General features: G+C 37.6%; 1 protein-coding gene across 5 annotated transcripts in view; it reads left to right on the top strand.

The window, feature by feature from the left end:
• The window catches only part of SMG1 (SMG1 nonsense mediated mRNA decay associated PI3K related kinase), an 87,773-nt gene that overhangs the window by 61,222 nt on the left and 9,253 nt on the right, over positions 1–17,298 (top strand). For 3 of the 5 annotated variants that reach the window (XM_072942674.1, XM_072942678.1, XM_072942675.1), the window contains 18 exons: positions 92–314; positions 2,272–2,518; positions 2,935–3,164; positions 4,054–4,302; positions 4,780–5,109; positions 5,230–5,448; positions 6,049–6,239; positions 6,985–7,157; positions 7,294–7,573; positions 8,025–8,297; positions 8,523–8,757; positions 9,866–10,092; positions 12,026–12,176; positions 12,293–12,482; positions 12,653–13,122; positions 13,818–13,955; positions 15,222–15,374; positions 16,551–16,730. In XM_072942674.1, coding sequence (XP_072798775.1) covers positions 92–314; positions 2,272–2,518; positions 2,935–3,164; positions 4,054–4,302; positions 4,780–5,109; positions 5,230–5,448; positions 6,049–6,239; positions 6,985–7,157; positions 7,294–7,573; positions 8,025–8,297; positions 8,523–8,757; positions 9,866–10,092; positions 12,026–12,176; positions 12,293–12,482; positions 12,653–13,122; positions 13,818–13,955; positions 15,222–15,374; positions 16,551–16,730 — 4,159 coding nt within the window. The remainder of the gene's footprint in view (positions 1–91; positions 315–2,271; positions 2,519–2,934; positions 3,165–4,053; positions 4,303–4,779; positions 5,110–5,229; positions 5,449–6,048; positions 6,240–6,984; positions 7,158–7,293; positions 7,574–8,024; positions 8,298–8,522; positions 8,758–9,865; positions 10,093–12,025; positions 12,177–12,292; positions 12,483–12,652; positions 13,123–13,817; positions 13,956–15,221; positions 15,375–16,550; positions 16,731–17,298) is intronic. The other 2 variants (XM_072942676.1, XM_072942677.1) reach the window with 1 other exon arrangement.

Genomic DNA, 17,298 nt, shown 5'->3' with positions numbered 1-17,298 from the left:
TATTTTGACAATTCTTTGGTACTGCTTACTTACATATGACAATTTAAATTGTTCCTTGTTTGTATTAAACTCTTCATGTCTTTCTGGTCAGAGAAGAGAAGATTGCGATCATGCGGGAGAAGCACACGGCTTTGATGAAGCCCATTGTGTTTGCGTTGGAGCACGTGAGAAGCATCACAGCGGCCCCTGCAGAAACGCCTCATGAAAAGTGGTTTCAGGATAACTATGGTGATGCGATTGAAAATGCCCTAGAAAAACTAAAGACGCCATCAAACCCTGCAAAGCCTGGAAGCAGCTGGATTCCATTTAAAGAGGTATGGAAAAATCTCAAGAATGCTACTGAAATGGGAAATTCCCTCGGATATAAAATTTAAGTAAGGGGTCTCTTTTCCTTAGAATATAAGAGAAGATTTTATAAGCCTGTGGAAGGCAGCCAGTGACCAGTTGCTTGTAAGGAATTCCTTATTTTGAGAATTTGAGGGTGAGTGAGCCTAGGGTGGTTAACTTTTATCTCTTGAGGATTCACTCCAGGGAAGGACACACTGTAAGAAATTAGACAAAGAAGGGGCTCTGGCTTTGAGCTAAATATTGACTGCCTGCTGTATTCCTCTCATAAAAGATTAAGAAATTTAATCTTGTACATACGTAGTTTTTCATGGCGAACAGGGATTTAGTATTTCTAACAGACAAAATACTCACATATAATGATGTCAGCTTCTATATATATATTTTTTTTTGACAGCAGTTCTGCATAGGCTATTTGGGAGATGATTAGTGTATTTAAATATTTGAGAATCCTTATCTTTTACGTTTTTGTCCCCTTAATTCTGTATTTCCTTTGGTTTTTGTCTGTTGAAGCAAAAGCACCACCAGTTGGGGGAGCTATTTATTACCTGTAACTTTTTCTTTTTCTTGCCTCTTCTTTTTGTATCCCATACTTTTATTTCTCTTAATTGATTTCCTTACTTTAGTAATGAGAAAACTATTAAAAGATACAGTTTAGAGACAAAAAGTACACCTGACTTTAACCAGTCTAGAGAAAAGGCTAAATTCAGAGGAAATGGCTAGAAGTACTAGACAAGAACACTGACATGTAAGATGAAATTTATTACGTGTTGCCTAGCCAAAACTTGTTTCCTCGTGTTTCAGCAGTAGGTTTTTGCTTCTTTGTCTTCTTAGTAAATCAACTAAGAAACACAGAGGAGGAGACAGGAGGAATACTTTTTAAAAAGTGTGTGTGTGTGTGTGTGTGTGAAATAAGTCATAGAGAAAAAATTTAGAACTCCCATGTCCCTCCGTAATTATATTTCCTTCTCCACAACCACTATTCTGAGTTTTGAATTCATCATTATATACTTTTTGAAAAATAATTTTTGTTGATACATTTTTAAGTGGTGTGTTGTTTAGATTCCCCTGTTTTTCAGCTTCATATAAATGAGCTTATGTTATATGTGCATGTCTGTGTTTATTACTTCCATAGTTGTTGGATCAGCATTAGGTCCCCCTGCAAATGATTCATCCATATTTTCTATGCAGCTGAACATTGATGAATTATGGGAAAATACCATAGTTTATCCACTGCCCTGTCAGTGGATATTTGAGGTATTTCCAGTTGTCTTTTTCCTTTTATGAACACAGGTTGTAAGCATTGATTAAAACATTTTCACATAAAAGCAGAGCCCAGAGCTCATTAATTGGGTGTAGGTTATTGGATTAGCTACAAGTAGGGATACAACTATACATGTGACCCACTCCCTGTGAGTTATTAGAAGGGATTGTGGTGGGTTTTTTTTTTTCTTTTCTTTTTTTGCACATTTCAAGTGGTCAGAGCTCTAAATTGTTAACAGCTTTTTAAATGGCTTTCTGAGGGTGTGTACCTGACAGCCATCAGCTGGCTATGGCTTTTGCTCTACTGCAAGGACTAAAGTGACTTGTTTTGGCATTGATTGGACATAGCTTAATAATGGGGAATTAGTGTGCCACAAGCCTTGAATCTTGTGATCACAGTAGTGATTTCCTTCTATCTGCCGTGATTTCATTGCTGTTTGTACAGAGGGGGAGGGAGAGGTCTGAACAAAGTAGGAATTACCTGGAGTGTATCAGCACACCAGTGTTTCCCCTCTCAGGATGGCTCAAATATGTAACATCAAGTTAAATGGAGAAGCTAGACAAGAGGTGTTTGGTATTTTAAATTTATCTTTATGCCAAATTCAATGCAGAGGAAGGTAAGTGTTGCAATGATAATGTAAACTTTTCTCATCTTAAATATAGATAATGCTGAGTTTGCAACAGCGGGCACAGAAACGTGCAAGTTACATCTTGCGTCTTGAAGAAATCAGTCCGTGGCTGGCTGCCATGACTAACACTGAAATTGCTCTTCCTGGAGAAGTCTCAGCCAGAGACACTGTCACAATCCACAGCGTGGGTGGAACCATCACAATCTTACCTACCAAAACCAAGCCAAAGAAACTTCTCTTTTTAGGATCAGATGGGAAGAGCTACCCTTACCTTTTCAAAGGTGGGATTTAAAAGAAGAACATTAGTGTGGTTATTAATGCTGTGTGTGTGGGGGGGTGGGTGGGTGGGTGGTGTGGTGTGAGGTGGACTTCTGTATGTCATAAACAGCCTGGAGTATCCTGTGTTTTGATGGAAGTTATTGGAGGCTGTGCAGTAAAATTTTCCATTCCCTCCTCTCTTTTGCTTATGAATTTATGCAAGCAGAGCACCTGAGGTACAGTTAATAATGCTAGTATCTAATACTTTGTGACTGAACAGAATGTTCTCTAGTGCTCTTAGAGTGCCTCTTTGGTTGTCAGTTCTTGACTGTTGTTGCTAATTGAGAGGGGCATAAAAAGTGGGGTTTCCAGTCCCATCCCCATTGCACTTCACCCCATTTGGTCACCTGCTTTAGCTACTTTAATTTTGTTTCCACAGGATTGGAGGATTTACATCTGGATGAGAGAATAATGCAGTTTCTATCAATTGTGAATACCATGTTTGCTACAATCAATCGCCAGGAAACACCCCGTTTCCACGCTCGACACTATTCTGTCACACCACTAGGAACTCGATCAGGACTGATCCAGTGGGTGGATGGAGCCACTCCCTTGTTTGGTCTTTACAAACGATGGCAGCAGCGGGAAGCCGCCTTACAAGTACAAAAGGTTGATTAAAATTAAAATAAGTACTCCTATTTGAATGTTCATAATCAAGTATATTTATTAGTCTGTTCTCTTATACATGAAATATTTCTAGGCTTGTTGCACTTGAGCATTTTTGCAAGTTTGTAAGAGTTAAGGAAGGAGTAGATACAACTTTAAATTTGGAGTTAATCATTGTGGCATCCTGTTTTGTACCTGTTAAATTTATACTTTGATTTGGACCAGTTTTTTAGAATTCGTTTTAGCTAAGTTTCTGAGTATTTAGTGTATGATAGGAGTAGTATTAAGTGTTACAGAGATGAAGATACGTTTTTAAATAGCCTCAACTTCAGGTTCCCACATCTAGACAAATAAAGTGATTCTAAGTAGGGTAAGTATGGGAAGGAGCAAGAATTTCAAAGGAGTCAGATTTTTTATGTAGGCATAGGAGACTATAGGACAATTACTGAAGGGTAAACTGGAGATGGAATTGGGGAAGGGCTATCTAAAATTTTGTCTAAGGTGTTTCTGAATATTTTATAATTGATAATTAAGTCACACTGGTGAAGAATGAACTTTGTGCATAAGTGAATGATAAATTTTAAACAGAATTGTATGTTACAAAGAAGAATGTAACTTGGATGTTGAGTTTGAATTGAACTTCAGGAAAGTAGAACAGTAGACCAAATTTTCAGTAAAGTGATAGTATCTAATTAAGAGAAGGATAATGTAGATGGTAAGAAAGAGCCATAGTTCAGAAGAATTGGCTGCATGGTGCATGAAATTTGGATGGCTAGGTGGAGAATGCTGTTGAAAAAATAAAATTTTAGAATACTGTTTTACATTCAAAGTGATCTTTATACTTATTTAGCTAAAGCTGATCTTTCCTTTAAAAATAAATTTTTTTTTAAAGGCCCAAGATTCTTACCAAACTCCTCAGAATCCTGGAATTGTGCCCCGTCCTAGTGAACTTTATTATAGTAAAATTGGTCCTGCTTTGAAAGCAGTTGGGCTTAGTCTGGATGTGTCCCGACGGGATTGGCCTCTTCACGTAATGAAGGCAGTGCTAGAAGAGTTAATGGAGGCCACGCCCCCAAATCTCCTTGCTAAAGAGCTTTGGTCTTCTTGTACCACCCCTGATGAATGGTGGAGAGTCACACAGGTATGTGTTTTGTTTTGGACTGTCATCAATGTTATTGTTTCTTAGCCTGCTTCCTGTTTTGTCTTTTTCACTCCTCTTGCTTTACTCCAGATTTGGTAGTTTAAGACGTGTATTTGAATGTTACATTATGCTTATTTTTATAAGGCTTGGCCATGACTGTATGAGGGCAAAATGGAGGGGGTTATGGATGAAATGAAAGGGAGAGTAGAAACTTTAGAAAGGGGAAAACTAGAGAGAGGCTGAAGAATAGTTGTTTTGTTTTTTTAAATCCTTCATTCTGATAATGATTAAGTAGGACCTCGGTGTTGTATGCAGCTGGTCAGTGACCACATGCTGCGTCTCTGAAGACTGCTAGCTATTTATTTAGAAATAGGGAGTAGGATTATGGAGATTTGTAAACACTTTAGAGAACAAGCCCATGTTGGAAGGAAATTTGCTAATGCTGCTTAACTTGCTCCCCCAACCCCTCTTCTTTAGTCCTATGCCAGATCTACTGCAGTCATGTCTATGGTCGGATACATAATTGGCCTTGGAGATAGACATCTGGATAATGTCCTCATAGATATGACGACTGGAGAGGTTGTTCACATAGATTACAATGTTTGCTTTGAAAAAGGTAAAATTAAACTGGATTTTTTATATGAGGTCAAGTGTATTTTGGTGAAAGGACAAAAATATAACGATTTGTCTTTTGAAGGTAAAAGCCTTAGAGTTCCTGAGAAAGTACCTTTTCGAATGACACAGAACATTGAGACGGCACTGGGTGTGACTGGAGTGGAAGGTGTTTTTAGGCTTTCATGTGAGCAGGTATGTGGTTTCTCTCACAGCTCTTAGTATACCTGTTAAAGTAACAAGTTTTGTGGAATGAAAAAGTACATTTTAAAGAGGAAACTTGTGATAAAACATTTAAAACTCTTCTGGAAACAGGTTCTACACATTATGCGGCGTGGCAGAGAGACTCTGCTGACGCTGCTGGAGGCCTTTGTGTATGACCCCCTGGTGGATTGGACAGCTGGGGGTGAGGCCGGGTTTGCTGGTGCCGTCTATGGTGGAGGGGGCCAGCAGGCTGAGAGCAAGCAGAGCAAGAGAGAGATGGAACGAGAGATCACCCGCAGCCTTTTTTCTTCAAGAGTAGCTGAAATTAAGGTGAAGCTAATGATAATAAGTCATCATTATCTTTCTGTTAATAGAATGAACATGTCCATAAAAAGTTGAGTAAAACTTTTTCTGAAAATTGTTTTTGCAAGACTGTAGTATATAATATTTAAATGGCAGTGCAATAGGGCAGTCTCCTGTCATCTTTTATTAAGAAATGCTCCCATGCAAAGACATACAGTCATACTCACACTTAGGAGGTGGTTAATGATTTGAAAAAATTATACCTTTTTTAATAGACTGAAATGTGTTTACCAGTGACTATTTTAAGTGTTCTTTAATTGGGTAGCCTCCCTGCTTCTTGATTTTAACATCCTGGTAGCCAGTGATGCTAATCTTGTTTTGTGTGGTTTGGTGGTAACTGTGTTATCGTGGAATTGAGTCTTCATTCATGGCTGTGCAAATTGAATGCATTAGTATTTTTGTAAAAATAGAGGTGATGCCATCCACTCCTCAGGGCTTTGTTGAGATTTAAATAGAATAATAAGTGCAGGATGTCCTTCTAACATAATCAGACACCATCTGACAGGCACCATCATATCTCAAAGTTGGCGCTGTAAGAATCTTCCTAACCATAATGTTTGTTTACAGGTGAACTGGTTTAAGAATAGGGATGAGATGCTGGTTGTACTTCCCAAGCTGGACAGCAGCTTAGATGAATACCTGAGCTTGCAAGAGCAACTGACAGAAGTGGAAAAACTGCAGGGCAAACTGCTGGAAGAAATCGAATTTCTAGAAGGAGCTGAAGGAGTGGATCATCCTTCTCACACTCTGCAACACAGGTTTAAAACAAGTGTTGAGCTCTTATTTCTAAATATATACCGTTAAGACGAATTTTCATATAAGTGTAAATATTGTCAACTTGAATTAGAATTATTATAGTAAGTCACATAGGTAGATAATCAAAGCTCTCCCAAGAACTGCAGTTTCATAGTGTTAATAAAGCAGAATTCACTTAAATTTTCTGCTTTATTGTACTTAATTGTTTGAGAAATGGGAGATGGTGGGCATAGTGGTAAGCATACTGGACTTGGATTCAGAAAATGTGGGGTTTGGTTTTCTCTCTACAGTTTGTATCTGGATCCTTATTCATTTGTACGATGGCAGTGATTTTGTCTACTTGGCTGAATTATTTTTGAGCACTAAACTAAGAGTGATGTAAGTGAATGAGCCTTACACAGAGTAGGCACTCAGTTCAATGAAGGGCAGTTAAAAGTGCGAGTGCCAAACTCCACAGAAGACTCTGAGATTGCAGAGATTTGTCAAGTCTCAGTCTTCCACACTTCAGATAGTTCGAATGCTGGCAAGTGTGGTAGAGTTTTGTTTAAAATGTTGTAAGTATATAGTTAGGGAACTGTAGGGTTAGGAAAAACCAGGGAAAGGAAAGGACATTTGAGCAGTGCCCTCAAGATTGAAAGGGAGCTTATCAGGCAGTCCAGGTGTGAGCAGAATATACTTTCAGGGTTATGAAAGTACACAGAAGGGAGAACAGCAGCTGACTTTTAAATCTCTCCCTCTCCCCATTAGGTATTCTGAGCACACTCAACTACAGACTCAGCAAAGAGCTGTTCAGGAAGCAATCCAGGTGAAGCTGAATGAGTTTGAACAGTGGATAACTCATTACCAGGCTGCTTTCAGTAATTTAGAAGCAACACAGCTGGCAAGTTTGCTTCAGGAGATAAGCACACAAATGGACCTTGGTATGGGTTGACTTACTTTAGATACACATGTGAGCATGTTGTGTATTTATGTGTGGGGTTCTGCTTTGTTCTCCTGTTCAGTGACTGCTGATTGGAAATGATTTCACTGTCATTAATAATTATCTCTTACCAAAAGGTCCTCCAAGCTATGTGCCAGCAACAGCCTTTCTGCAGAATGCTGGCCAGGCCCACTTGATTAGCCAGTGTGAGCAGCTGGAGGGGGAAGTTGGCGCCCTCCTGCAGCAGAGGCGCTCAGTGCTACGAGGCTGTCTGGAGCAGCTGCATCACTATGCAACCGTAGCTCTGCAGTATCCAAAGGCCATATTTCAGAAACATCGAATTGAGCAGTGGAAGACCTGGATGGAAGAGCTCATCTGTAACACCACGGTAGAGCGCTGTCAGGAACTCTACAGGAAGTAAGTTGATAGCTGTCTGTTTTCTTTACTTCTAATTGGGACTAGAAGCAAAGTTGTGTTCAGATTTTTAGCTGCATAATATTCTATTTTTCTGAAGGAAATGGTTGATAGATGGAATTTGGGTGGAGTTACTTTTCTCTTGATTTTAAGAGGATTTGAGCTCATGTTTTCCTTTATAAGACAGTGTGTTTCTTCCTAATTAATGAAGATGTATCCCAGTGTTAGAGTGGGGCATCAGGGTAAAGAGAGCTGAATTGAAACATTGACTCTGTCACTCACTAACAAGTCATCCTAGGAAGTTACCTTCACTTTTGAGACCTTATCTGTAAAATGGAAATAATAATTTCTACTCTTCAGGGATTGGGGATCAAATGCAGTATCACATGTTATCTTTTTTAATATTTTGTCAAATGTGAACTTTATTTACAAGCACGTCTTTCCATTTTTATAGATATGAAATGCAGTATGCACCCCAGCCACCCCCAACAGTGTGTCAGTTCATCACTGCCACCGAGATGACCCTGCAGCGGTATGCAGCAGACATAAACAGCAGACTTATTAGACAGGTGGAACGCTTGAAACAGGAAGCTGTCACTGTACCTGTTTGTGAAGATCAGTTGAAAGAAATTGAACGTTGCATCAAAGTTTTCCTTCACGAGAATGGAGAAGAAGGCTCTTTGAGTCTAGCAAGTGTTATTATTTCTGCCCTTTGTACCCTCACAAGGTGAGTTAGCTGACCTCATTTTGAGATGCTTTCACTGTCTTGTAAATATTGATGCTTATTGAGATTTCATGTGTGCTTTGTTTAATCCCAAACTTAAGATATTTTTTTAGTTTCATTAGTTTTGCCCAGTGTAGGAATGCTTAATTTCCCTATAGATTTTGAGATATCTTTTATTTGTGTGTTTAGCTAAGTCCGTTTGACTATACAAGTATTTATTGCATTCAGGCGTAACCTGATGATGGAAGGTGCAGCTTCGAGTGCTGGAGAGCAGCTGGTTGATCTGACGTCTCGGGATGGAGCCTGGTTCTTGGAGGAGCTCTGCAGTATGAGCGGAAATGTCACTTGCCTGGTCCAGTTACTGAAGCAGTGTCACCTAGTGCCACAGGACTTAGATATTCCAAACCCTATGGAAGCATCTGAGGCAGTTCACTTAGCTAATGGAGTGTACACCTCACTTCAGGTGAACAAACATAGCTTACATTTTATAAATTTGTTTTAGATATTGGATATTGTATTTCTTATCTCTGGTTCAGAAAAGCAGTTTGACTGCATCCCCCCCTCAAAGACTTTTTATTTTGAAATAATTTTTACAATTACAGAAAAATTACTAAAGTAATACAAGTTACTAAAGTAATACAGAATTCTCTACAGTTTCCTTTATGTTAACATCTTATATAACTATAATGCAAATACCAAAAGTAGGAACATCTTATATAACTATAATACAAATACCAAAAGTAGGAAATTAATCCTTGTACAATATTGTTAACTCAACCACTGACTTTCTTCAGATTTTGTCATTTTTTAATACTAATACCCTTTTTATGTTCCAGGGTCCAATCTAAGACCCCACATTGTGTTTAGTTGGCATGGCTCCTTAGTCTCCTCCAGGCAGCTCCTCAGTCTTTTCCTGTCTTTCATGATCTTTACACTTTTAAAGAGTCTTGGCCATTTATTTTGTAGAGTGTCTCTCAGTTTGGTTTTGTCTGATGTTTTCTTACGGTTAGGTTTATGTTGTGCATTTTTGTTGATACCACAGAAATGTATATGCCTTTCTCAGTAGTCCATCATATGAAGGGCTGCATGATATGACCCACTGTTTCTGATGTTACTCTTGATCACTTGGTTAAGGTGGTGTCTGCTGGGATTCTCTAATGTAAAGTTACTTTGTAGCTTTATTTTTTTAATTTGTTTTAGTTTTTATTTGGGAGGGGGTAATTAGGTTCATTTATTTACTTGATGGAGGTGCTGGGGATTGAACCCAGGACCTTGTGCATGCTAAGCATGCACTCTACCACTTGAGCTATACCCTTCTCCCCTCTAATGTAAAGTTACTTTGTAATTAATATCATGGGGAAGACCTTTATTAATTTTTTATTTTATTTGTTTTACAGTAGTCAGTTTATAATGTGTCAATTTCTGGTTTATAGCATGATGTTTCAGTCATACACGTACATACATACATTCTTTTTCATATTTTTCATTATAGGTTACTACACTGCATCCATTTTAATGTTGCTTTATCTAAACTCAGAAAATATTAACATATGTTTCTCACATATTTTTAGGAATTAAATTCAAATTTCCGGCAAATCATATTTCCAGAAGCACTGAGATGTTTAATGAAAGGAGAATACACATTGGAAAGTATGCTTCATGAACTGGACAGTCTTATTGAGCAGACAACTGATGGTGTTCCTCTGCAGACTCTAGTTGAATCTCTTCAAGCCTATTTAAGAAATGCAGCTATGGGACTTGAGGAGGAAACACATGCTCATTACATCGATGTTGCCAGGCAAGTGAATGCTAAGCTGTGCTCTCTTGTGAAAGAGATAAGAAGCCAGATAAAAGTTTCCTGAACACTTATTTTATTGTGAGCGTACTTTCAATTTTTGGAGCAAATATGTATACAAGCATAGATAAATAATATCTTAAAAAAACTTCTATGTGGAAATATTACAGATTCATAGGAAGTTGTAAAAAAAAGAAAGTGTGCAGAGAGGTCTTCTGTACACTTCATTCCTCCTCCAGTGTAGCATCTTGCATACCTATAGTACAGTAACAACTCCAGGAAATTCACAGTCCGTAGAGCTTACTCAGATTTTACCAGTTACTCATGTGCTCATTTTGTGTGTGTGGGTGCATGCGTGTGCATGTGTGTATAGTTTTTAACACATACCCACATGTATCCTTTTAGGGCTGTAGTTTTACAGTATGTTTGCACACACACAAAGTGGAGTGTGGTATTTTTTTAAGCCACCCCTTGGAACTCCATGGAAGCATCTGAGCCAGTTGGTTTAGTGAGACACCACACTTCCTCCCATTGGAAGATTCCAATATGGAAGACAGTAGAGAGAACAGTGTAATGAACCCCCATTTTACCCACTTCAGTAATTTTCTGCCCCTGATCAGTCTTGTTTAAATTGTACCACGTGCGCTCCCACCTTTGCCAAATAAATTGTGCTGCCCCAATTACTTTGAAGCAAATACCTTTTTGTTCTTAAGCTGCCAGAAGTATGTATCTAAAGTATACTTACTTTTCTCAATTATGGTGCTGTTATTTCACCAAAAAAAGGTAACAATAATTCCTTAATGTTTTTTGTTATCCTGCATTCAGAATTTTCCTATTTTCTCATGTTTCTTTAGAGTTGTTTTACCATAAAATTTTAAAAATGAGTATAATTAGTATAGCATAAATGTCAGCTAAACAGCGATTTAGATTATTTGCATTAAGAGCTTTATCATAAAATTTCAAGCATTGTTTGAAAAGTTAGATGCTAGATCTATATACTTTTCTGTCTCACAAAGTTTCAGCCCTGTCTGTTTTCCCTTAGTATCTAATCCACATTCCCTTTACTCTCAAAGAGGAATGTTTACTTTCATGTATGCACTGTGTGATAGACTTCATGTTTGGTTCTGTTACAGCCTGTTTGTACCTTCTTTCAGAGAAACTTTTTGATAATGTCAAGGAAAATTTTATACCATTATGCTCTTTTTCCAGTAGAAATTTCTCTGGTAGCCTAGCTTTTTAACTTTTCTCTTAATAGTTTTATAGTTATTTTTGTAAGTGTGTGTGATAAAGTTGAAAATCTAGTTAACATTAGTTTTACTGATAGTAGTTGTAAGTACTGGGAATTGTATGTTTGCTTTTTTATATAAAATACTTAGAATAGTGCTTGGATACATAAACACTGTGCAGCAAGTCTAAAGTTAATGATGTGAGGGGTGAATTTTTGAAGACCTACATTCAACCTGTGCACGATTCAAAGCTCAGCATGCCAGTAATGACAGGTATTTCCCTTCACCGTCTGTGCTTGGCTCTGCCACGTGACAGTAGTGTGAACATCCTTGACAGCCTTTGCTAGATCCACCAGCTTTAGAGTTGTGTGATTCTTGACATTAAAAAAAATATATTGGGGATTTATATTGGTTTACATTCTGTGTATAAAGTGAGACTGTAGTGTTTCATATAGTTCTTTTTTAAATTGTCATAAGTTAAATTTACATAAAATTCAGTCCCATGAACAGTTGCTAATACTGAATTGAAATCATTGACTTCACATGGTGATTGACTTTAGATACCATTTTATCATAACTCTCCTTCCTTCATGCAAAGATACTTTTTTCCTAGACTTTCCATTCTAGCTGTTGGACTCGTTGATCTTACATTTCCCCACAAAGCTATTACTCTTCAGCGAGGATTCTAACTCCCTTTTCTTTTCCTCTAGAATACTTCATGCTCAATATGGTGAATTAATCCAACCAAGAAATGGTTCAGTTGATCAAACACCAAAAATGTCAGCTGGCCAGATGCTTTTGGTAGCGTTTGATGGCATGTTTGCCCAAGTTGAAACTGCTTTTGGCTTATTAGTTGAAAAGGTAAATTGGGGTTTATGAAAATGCTGACTTGGCTTTATGAATAAGGCAGGTGTAGTTCAGTAGCTGTTCAGTGTGTGAAGAGCGGCGAGATGAACTCTCTACTCTCACTTACACAGCTAAACAAGATGGAAATTCCTGTAACTTGGCGGAAGATCGACATCATAAGGGAAGCCAGGAGTACCCAAGTTAACTTTTTTGATGATGACAATCACCGACAGGTGCTAGAAGAGATCTTCTTTCTAAAACGACTACAGACAATTAAGGAGTTCTTCAGGCTCTGTGGTACCTTCTCTAAAACTTTGTCAGGTAATATTTCACACTTAAGCTGGATTTAGTTGTGTAGTACTTTGGAGGGGGACAGTATAGAGTAGGCTTAATTGTAAATTAAATTAAAATCTTAAGTTTTTAAATAAGCAGCATTATTACCTTATTTTAGTTTTGCATGAAAATAGTTAAAGAAAAATTTCCTTTTTTAGGATCAAATTCACTTGAAGATCAGAATACTGTAAATGGGCCTGTACAGATTGTCAACGTGAAAACCCTTTTTAGAAACTCTTGTTTCAGTGAAGACCAGATGGCCAAACCCATAAAGGCATTCACAGCCGACTTCGTGCGGCAGCTCCTGATTGGACTCCCAAACCAAGCCCTGGGCCTCACGCTGTGCAGCTTCATCAGTGCGCTAGGAGTAGACATCATTGCCCAAGTGGAAGCAAAGGATTTCGGTGCTGAGAGCAAAGTTTCTGTTGATGATCTGTGTAAGAAAGCCGTGGAGCACAACATCCAGATCGGGAAGTTCTCTCAGCTGGTCATGAACAGGGCAACTGTGTTGGCCAGCTCCTACGACACTGCCTGGAAGAAGCATGACTTGGTGCGCAGGCTGGAGACCAGCATCTCCTCCTGTAAGACAAGCCTGCAGCGCGTTCAGCTGCATATTGCCATGTTTCAAGTAAGTATTTTTCTTCATTAGGTGTTTTTCCTCAATGTAGGAATTTGAAAAACTGGAGGATTTTAATATAAAGCAATCTAAAGAAGAAAAAAATTTAAACTTCCTGAATTGTGCCATTCCAGAGCAAACCCTGCTTTAGCATTTCTGTGCTTGCTTTCCCAGTATTCCTTGTTTCTTTTATGTAAGTTGAGACCATTTTGTGTTTACAGTTTGTGTCCTTTGAATTAGTTTCCGTCAGTGTTGTATGGTTCATATTATCATTAAATATGACTTGTAAATGTAATTTCCAATGGTTGAGCTTATTTGTGGGTGGGTATTTCCCCCTGTACTCTCTTCCTGGCCATCTCTTCCCCACACGGTGCCTGTTTCAACTTCTTCACTGGAGATTATATTTTAGAGGGGTTGTGTAATAGTCTTTTACGTAGACTAGGAAACTTCTTCAGACTTGAGAATTACTATTTAGTGTTGCATATCACTGGTCCAAGAAATTTATCAACCATTTTCTACCTCAGGAAATTTTTCATCTTGTTGATTCTTTTATGATGTTTCTTTTATTACACTTTCCTACCCACCCCACTATGCTACAGCTGGGTTTTTTCTTCTCTTCCCCCAGCCCTAAATCACACCTCCCCTCCCTTGTTTATCTAAAGGTCTTCTCTGTGTTTATCTTATTGCATTTCTTTTTCTTTGTACAGTGGCAGCATGAAGATCTCCTTATCAATAGACCACAAGCCATGTCAGTCACACCTCCCCCTCGTTCTGCCATCTTAACCAGCATGAAAAAGAAACTCCATACTCTGAGCCAAATTGAAACTTCAATTGCAACAGTTCAGGTGTGTTTTTGTCAGATCTTCCTTTTGGCACATCTTACTGTGGTGAAGTGTTAGTGCTCTGTTGTTCAGTCTGTCCTTGGCTTTTAAGCCAAGGAGCATAATTCTTTTTCACTTTTATTTTTAATTTATATCTTTTTTCTTACCCTCCAGGGTAACTGATTCTTAGCAGTATATTTTGAATAGAGACATACTAAATATTTCAGGTTTTTAATTAATTTGATATTACTATGCCTTTATAGATTAAGGGACCCCTGGTGATACTTAATTTGTTTTCTGAAATGTATATAAAGCATTTATATTTGGCTTACTACTAATACCCAAGAAATGTAGGTATTTCTCACTTCTATGTGTAGTTAATGGAATTTTGTAATGTCACAGGCAGCAGAACATTTTCCCAAACCATTACTATTGACTATTTCTTTGTCATTTCAGCAAAATACTTAATCTCACCTTCCTTTTTTAAATAAGAGAAACTGGTCTTGATGGTTTTATATGTACCTCTATAGTGTGTATTCTTATACCTCATACACTCAGTAGTAACTGACATTTTTTTGCTCTTTTTATAAATTAATATTGGTACAAAATCAAGTTTTATTACTTATATAATATTTTAAAACTTTTTAATAAAAATTTTCTGGTGCTCACTAAAGATTGAAATGCCTTTTCTTTAGACCATATTAGTCCTAGTTTTCAACTTAAGAGAATGAGCTCTTCCCCTTTCTTTCTGATTTTAGACGTGTATATGTATGAGAGAAAGAAACAGTGTGGGGGAAGACAATGTGAATGCTTCCACTTGAAATGTTGAAAAATATTGAAGTAACTTTGTTATATAAAACTTCCTTATCATAAGCTGGATGGATTTTTACCATTATTCATAAACTTTTGAATTTGTAGAAATCTGATTTCATCTTTCACAATCAAAAATGTAAATGGATTTTCTTGTAGATAGCACATGTAGTGTTCTAGGAATTTAGTGCAGCAGGCATTTTGTTTTGTTTTAGAGACTATTTAAAAATGAAAATGAAACTTCTGAAAACTTTAAGGTGATAAACTGAAAGCCAATCTTTACCTGTCCCCAGACAAGTTTAGCCTTAAAAATTCGAAGTAAAATCAAGATTAATTCCAAAAGGTGACTGTTAAAAATATTTCCTAAATTGCTTATGCTTCACCCTGCTTCTTTTGAATCCCTTAAATTTATATAAATTGCTCGGTAAACAGTAAGTGGAGAATGTCAAATATTCACTGAGATTCTCCTGGCTTTTATAGGAAAAACTGGCAGCACTTGAAGCAAGTATTGAACAGCGACTCAAGTGGGCAGGTGGTGCCAACCCTGCACTGGCACCTGTACTACAGGATTTTGAAGCAACAATAACCGAAAGAAGAAATCTTGTCCTTAAAGAGAGCCAAAGAGCAAGTCAGGTATGGGCACCCATGTGTGCCACTTTGTTTTCAGTTACAGGGTTATTTCACTGATTGGAAGCTACATGTGGGATAATTAGAGGTAGCCTGAATGCCCACCCTCTAGTTCACAGCACTAGGGGGAGGGACTGATAGGCCTTGTGAGAGGGAGAGGGGGCATCCTTAGGCTGACTCACAGCCAGTTATTTCCCTAGATGCTTATTGCCTCCCAGTTAAATATAAAGTGGATTCAGCCTCTTGGAAAATAAAGAGTTTAATTCCACATTTGTCTGAGATTCTCTTTATATGCAACTAATATGATCCAAAGATTTGAATATTATTTTTTCCACATGGCAATAAAATATCTTAACAACCTTGGGTTCTGCCAGAGGTTGTGGATTAACTTTGTTGTGATTGAGAGTAAAAACCCTAAAAACTTCTGTGTAGTTTTTAATCAGGCACAAAATTAGACTAATATGATTATAAGAACTATATGAGAAGAGAATCACAATGCTGTTATCATGCCTTAAAAGATGTGCTTAATATTGTCAAATATCTGGTCAGTATTTTGTGATCTTTATGATGAAGTTAGGCAGGAATAGAAGCAGAAGGCGGGGAACATTTCAGATTGGAATTTGGACATAGCACAAAGTGCAGCTGAATATGATAACAGTTTTACTATGGAGTAAATTTTTTGCATAAAAAACAAGCATGTAGAGGGAGGAGGTACAGCTCAGTGGTAGAGTGTATGCTTAGCATGCACAAGGTCCTGGGTTCAATCCCCAGTACCTCTGTTTTAAAAAAAAAAATTATACCAGCAATTGACACAACATTGTAAACTGACTATACTTCAATAAAATTTAGAAATTATTAGAAAAAAATTAAAATGATTCATAAATAAACCTAATTACCTCCCCCTAAAAACAAACAAAAACAATCATGTAGAAGATGTATTTCCTAATTCGGCTTAGGTGCTTTTGGCCGTCTCAGACTTAACAGCATCAGCCAAAAAATGTGCACCTGTTTACAGCCTTTATAAGGAGTAGTTCTCTTTCTCACGAGGATCATACTTCATACATTTTCGGGGCCGATTGTAGTCCTGAATTCTGGAAATGAATTGGTAGTAGTTTTTCATTTCATTAATTGCAAATTTTTTCCTCATTGTGGTGGTTCCATTCCTCTTTTGTGTCTTCACAGGTCACCTTCCTCTGCAGCAATATCATTCATTTTGAAAGTCTACGAACTAGAACTGCGGAAGCCTTAAACCTGGATGCTGCATTATTTGAACTAATCAAACGATGTCAGCAAATGTGTTCATTTGCATCACAGTTTAACAGTTCCGTCTCTGAGTTAGAGCTTCGTTTATTACAGAGAGTGGTGAGTCTTGAATCTTGGTGGGAGTAAAGACACTTGATAATTAAAGTAAGACCAATTATATACCCGCAAAATCAACTGAATATATTCACTCCGTTTACCTTTATTGAGCACATGCCATATATAAGATGCTATGAGGGATACAATGATGACTGAATCTTGCTCTGAGCCCCTGAGGAACTTATTTACACAAATAATACGATGAATGAAAAAGTGAAAACTACTCTCAGAGCTATAACTGGAAATACTGCGGAGGTTCCAAGGGGAGGAGAAAGTGAGCAAATGACTCAGGTGCACTGAGAACAGAGTAGCAGACAGAAGGCCAGCAGGAGATGAATACTGGAATATCAAGTGGATAGATTTGGCATTTATAATTAGGGGGAAGGCTTTAGGCTATGTATTGGGAAGCTATGGTTTCATTTTAAAGAGTGATTTATAGTAGGTTTAGGGTCTTGGATATGGATCATCATTGTTTTTCTAGATACATTTTCTTAGGTTTAAACTTTAAGCATTTATTCCCTGTATGGTTGTGCAGAAAAGTTAAAAATCTTTCGTCTGTATCTCATAGATT

Source organism: Vicugna pacos, chromosome 18, assembly GCF_048564905.1.
Source record: "Vicugna pacos chromosome 18, VicPac4, whole genome shotgun sequence".
Taxonomy (NCBI): Eukaryota; Metazoa; Chordata; class Mammalia; order Artiodactyla; family Camelidae; genus Vicugna; species Vicugna pacos.
The sequence above is the reverse complement of the archived record's forward strand: the minus strand, read 5'-3'. Positions and strand labels throughout refer to the sequence as shown.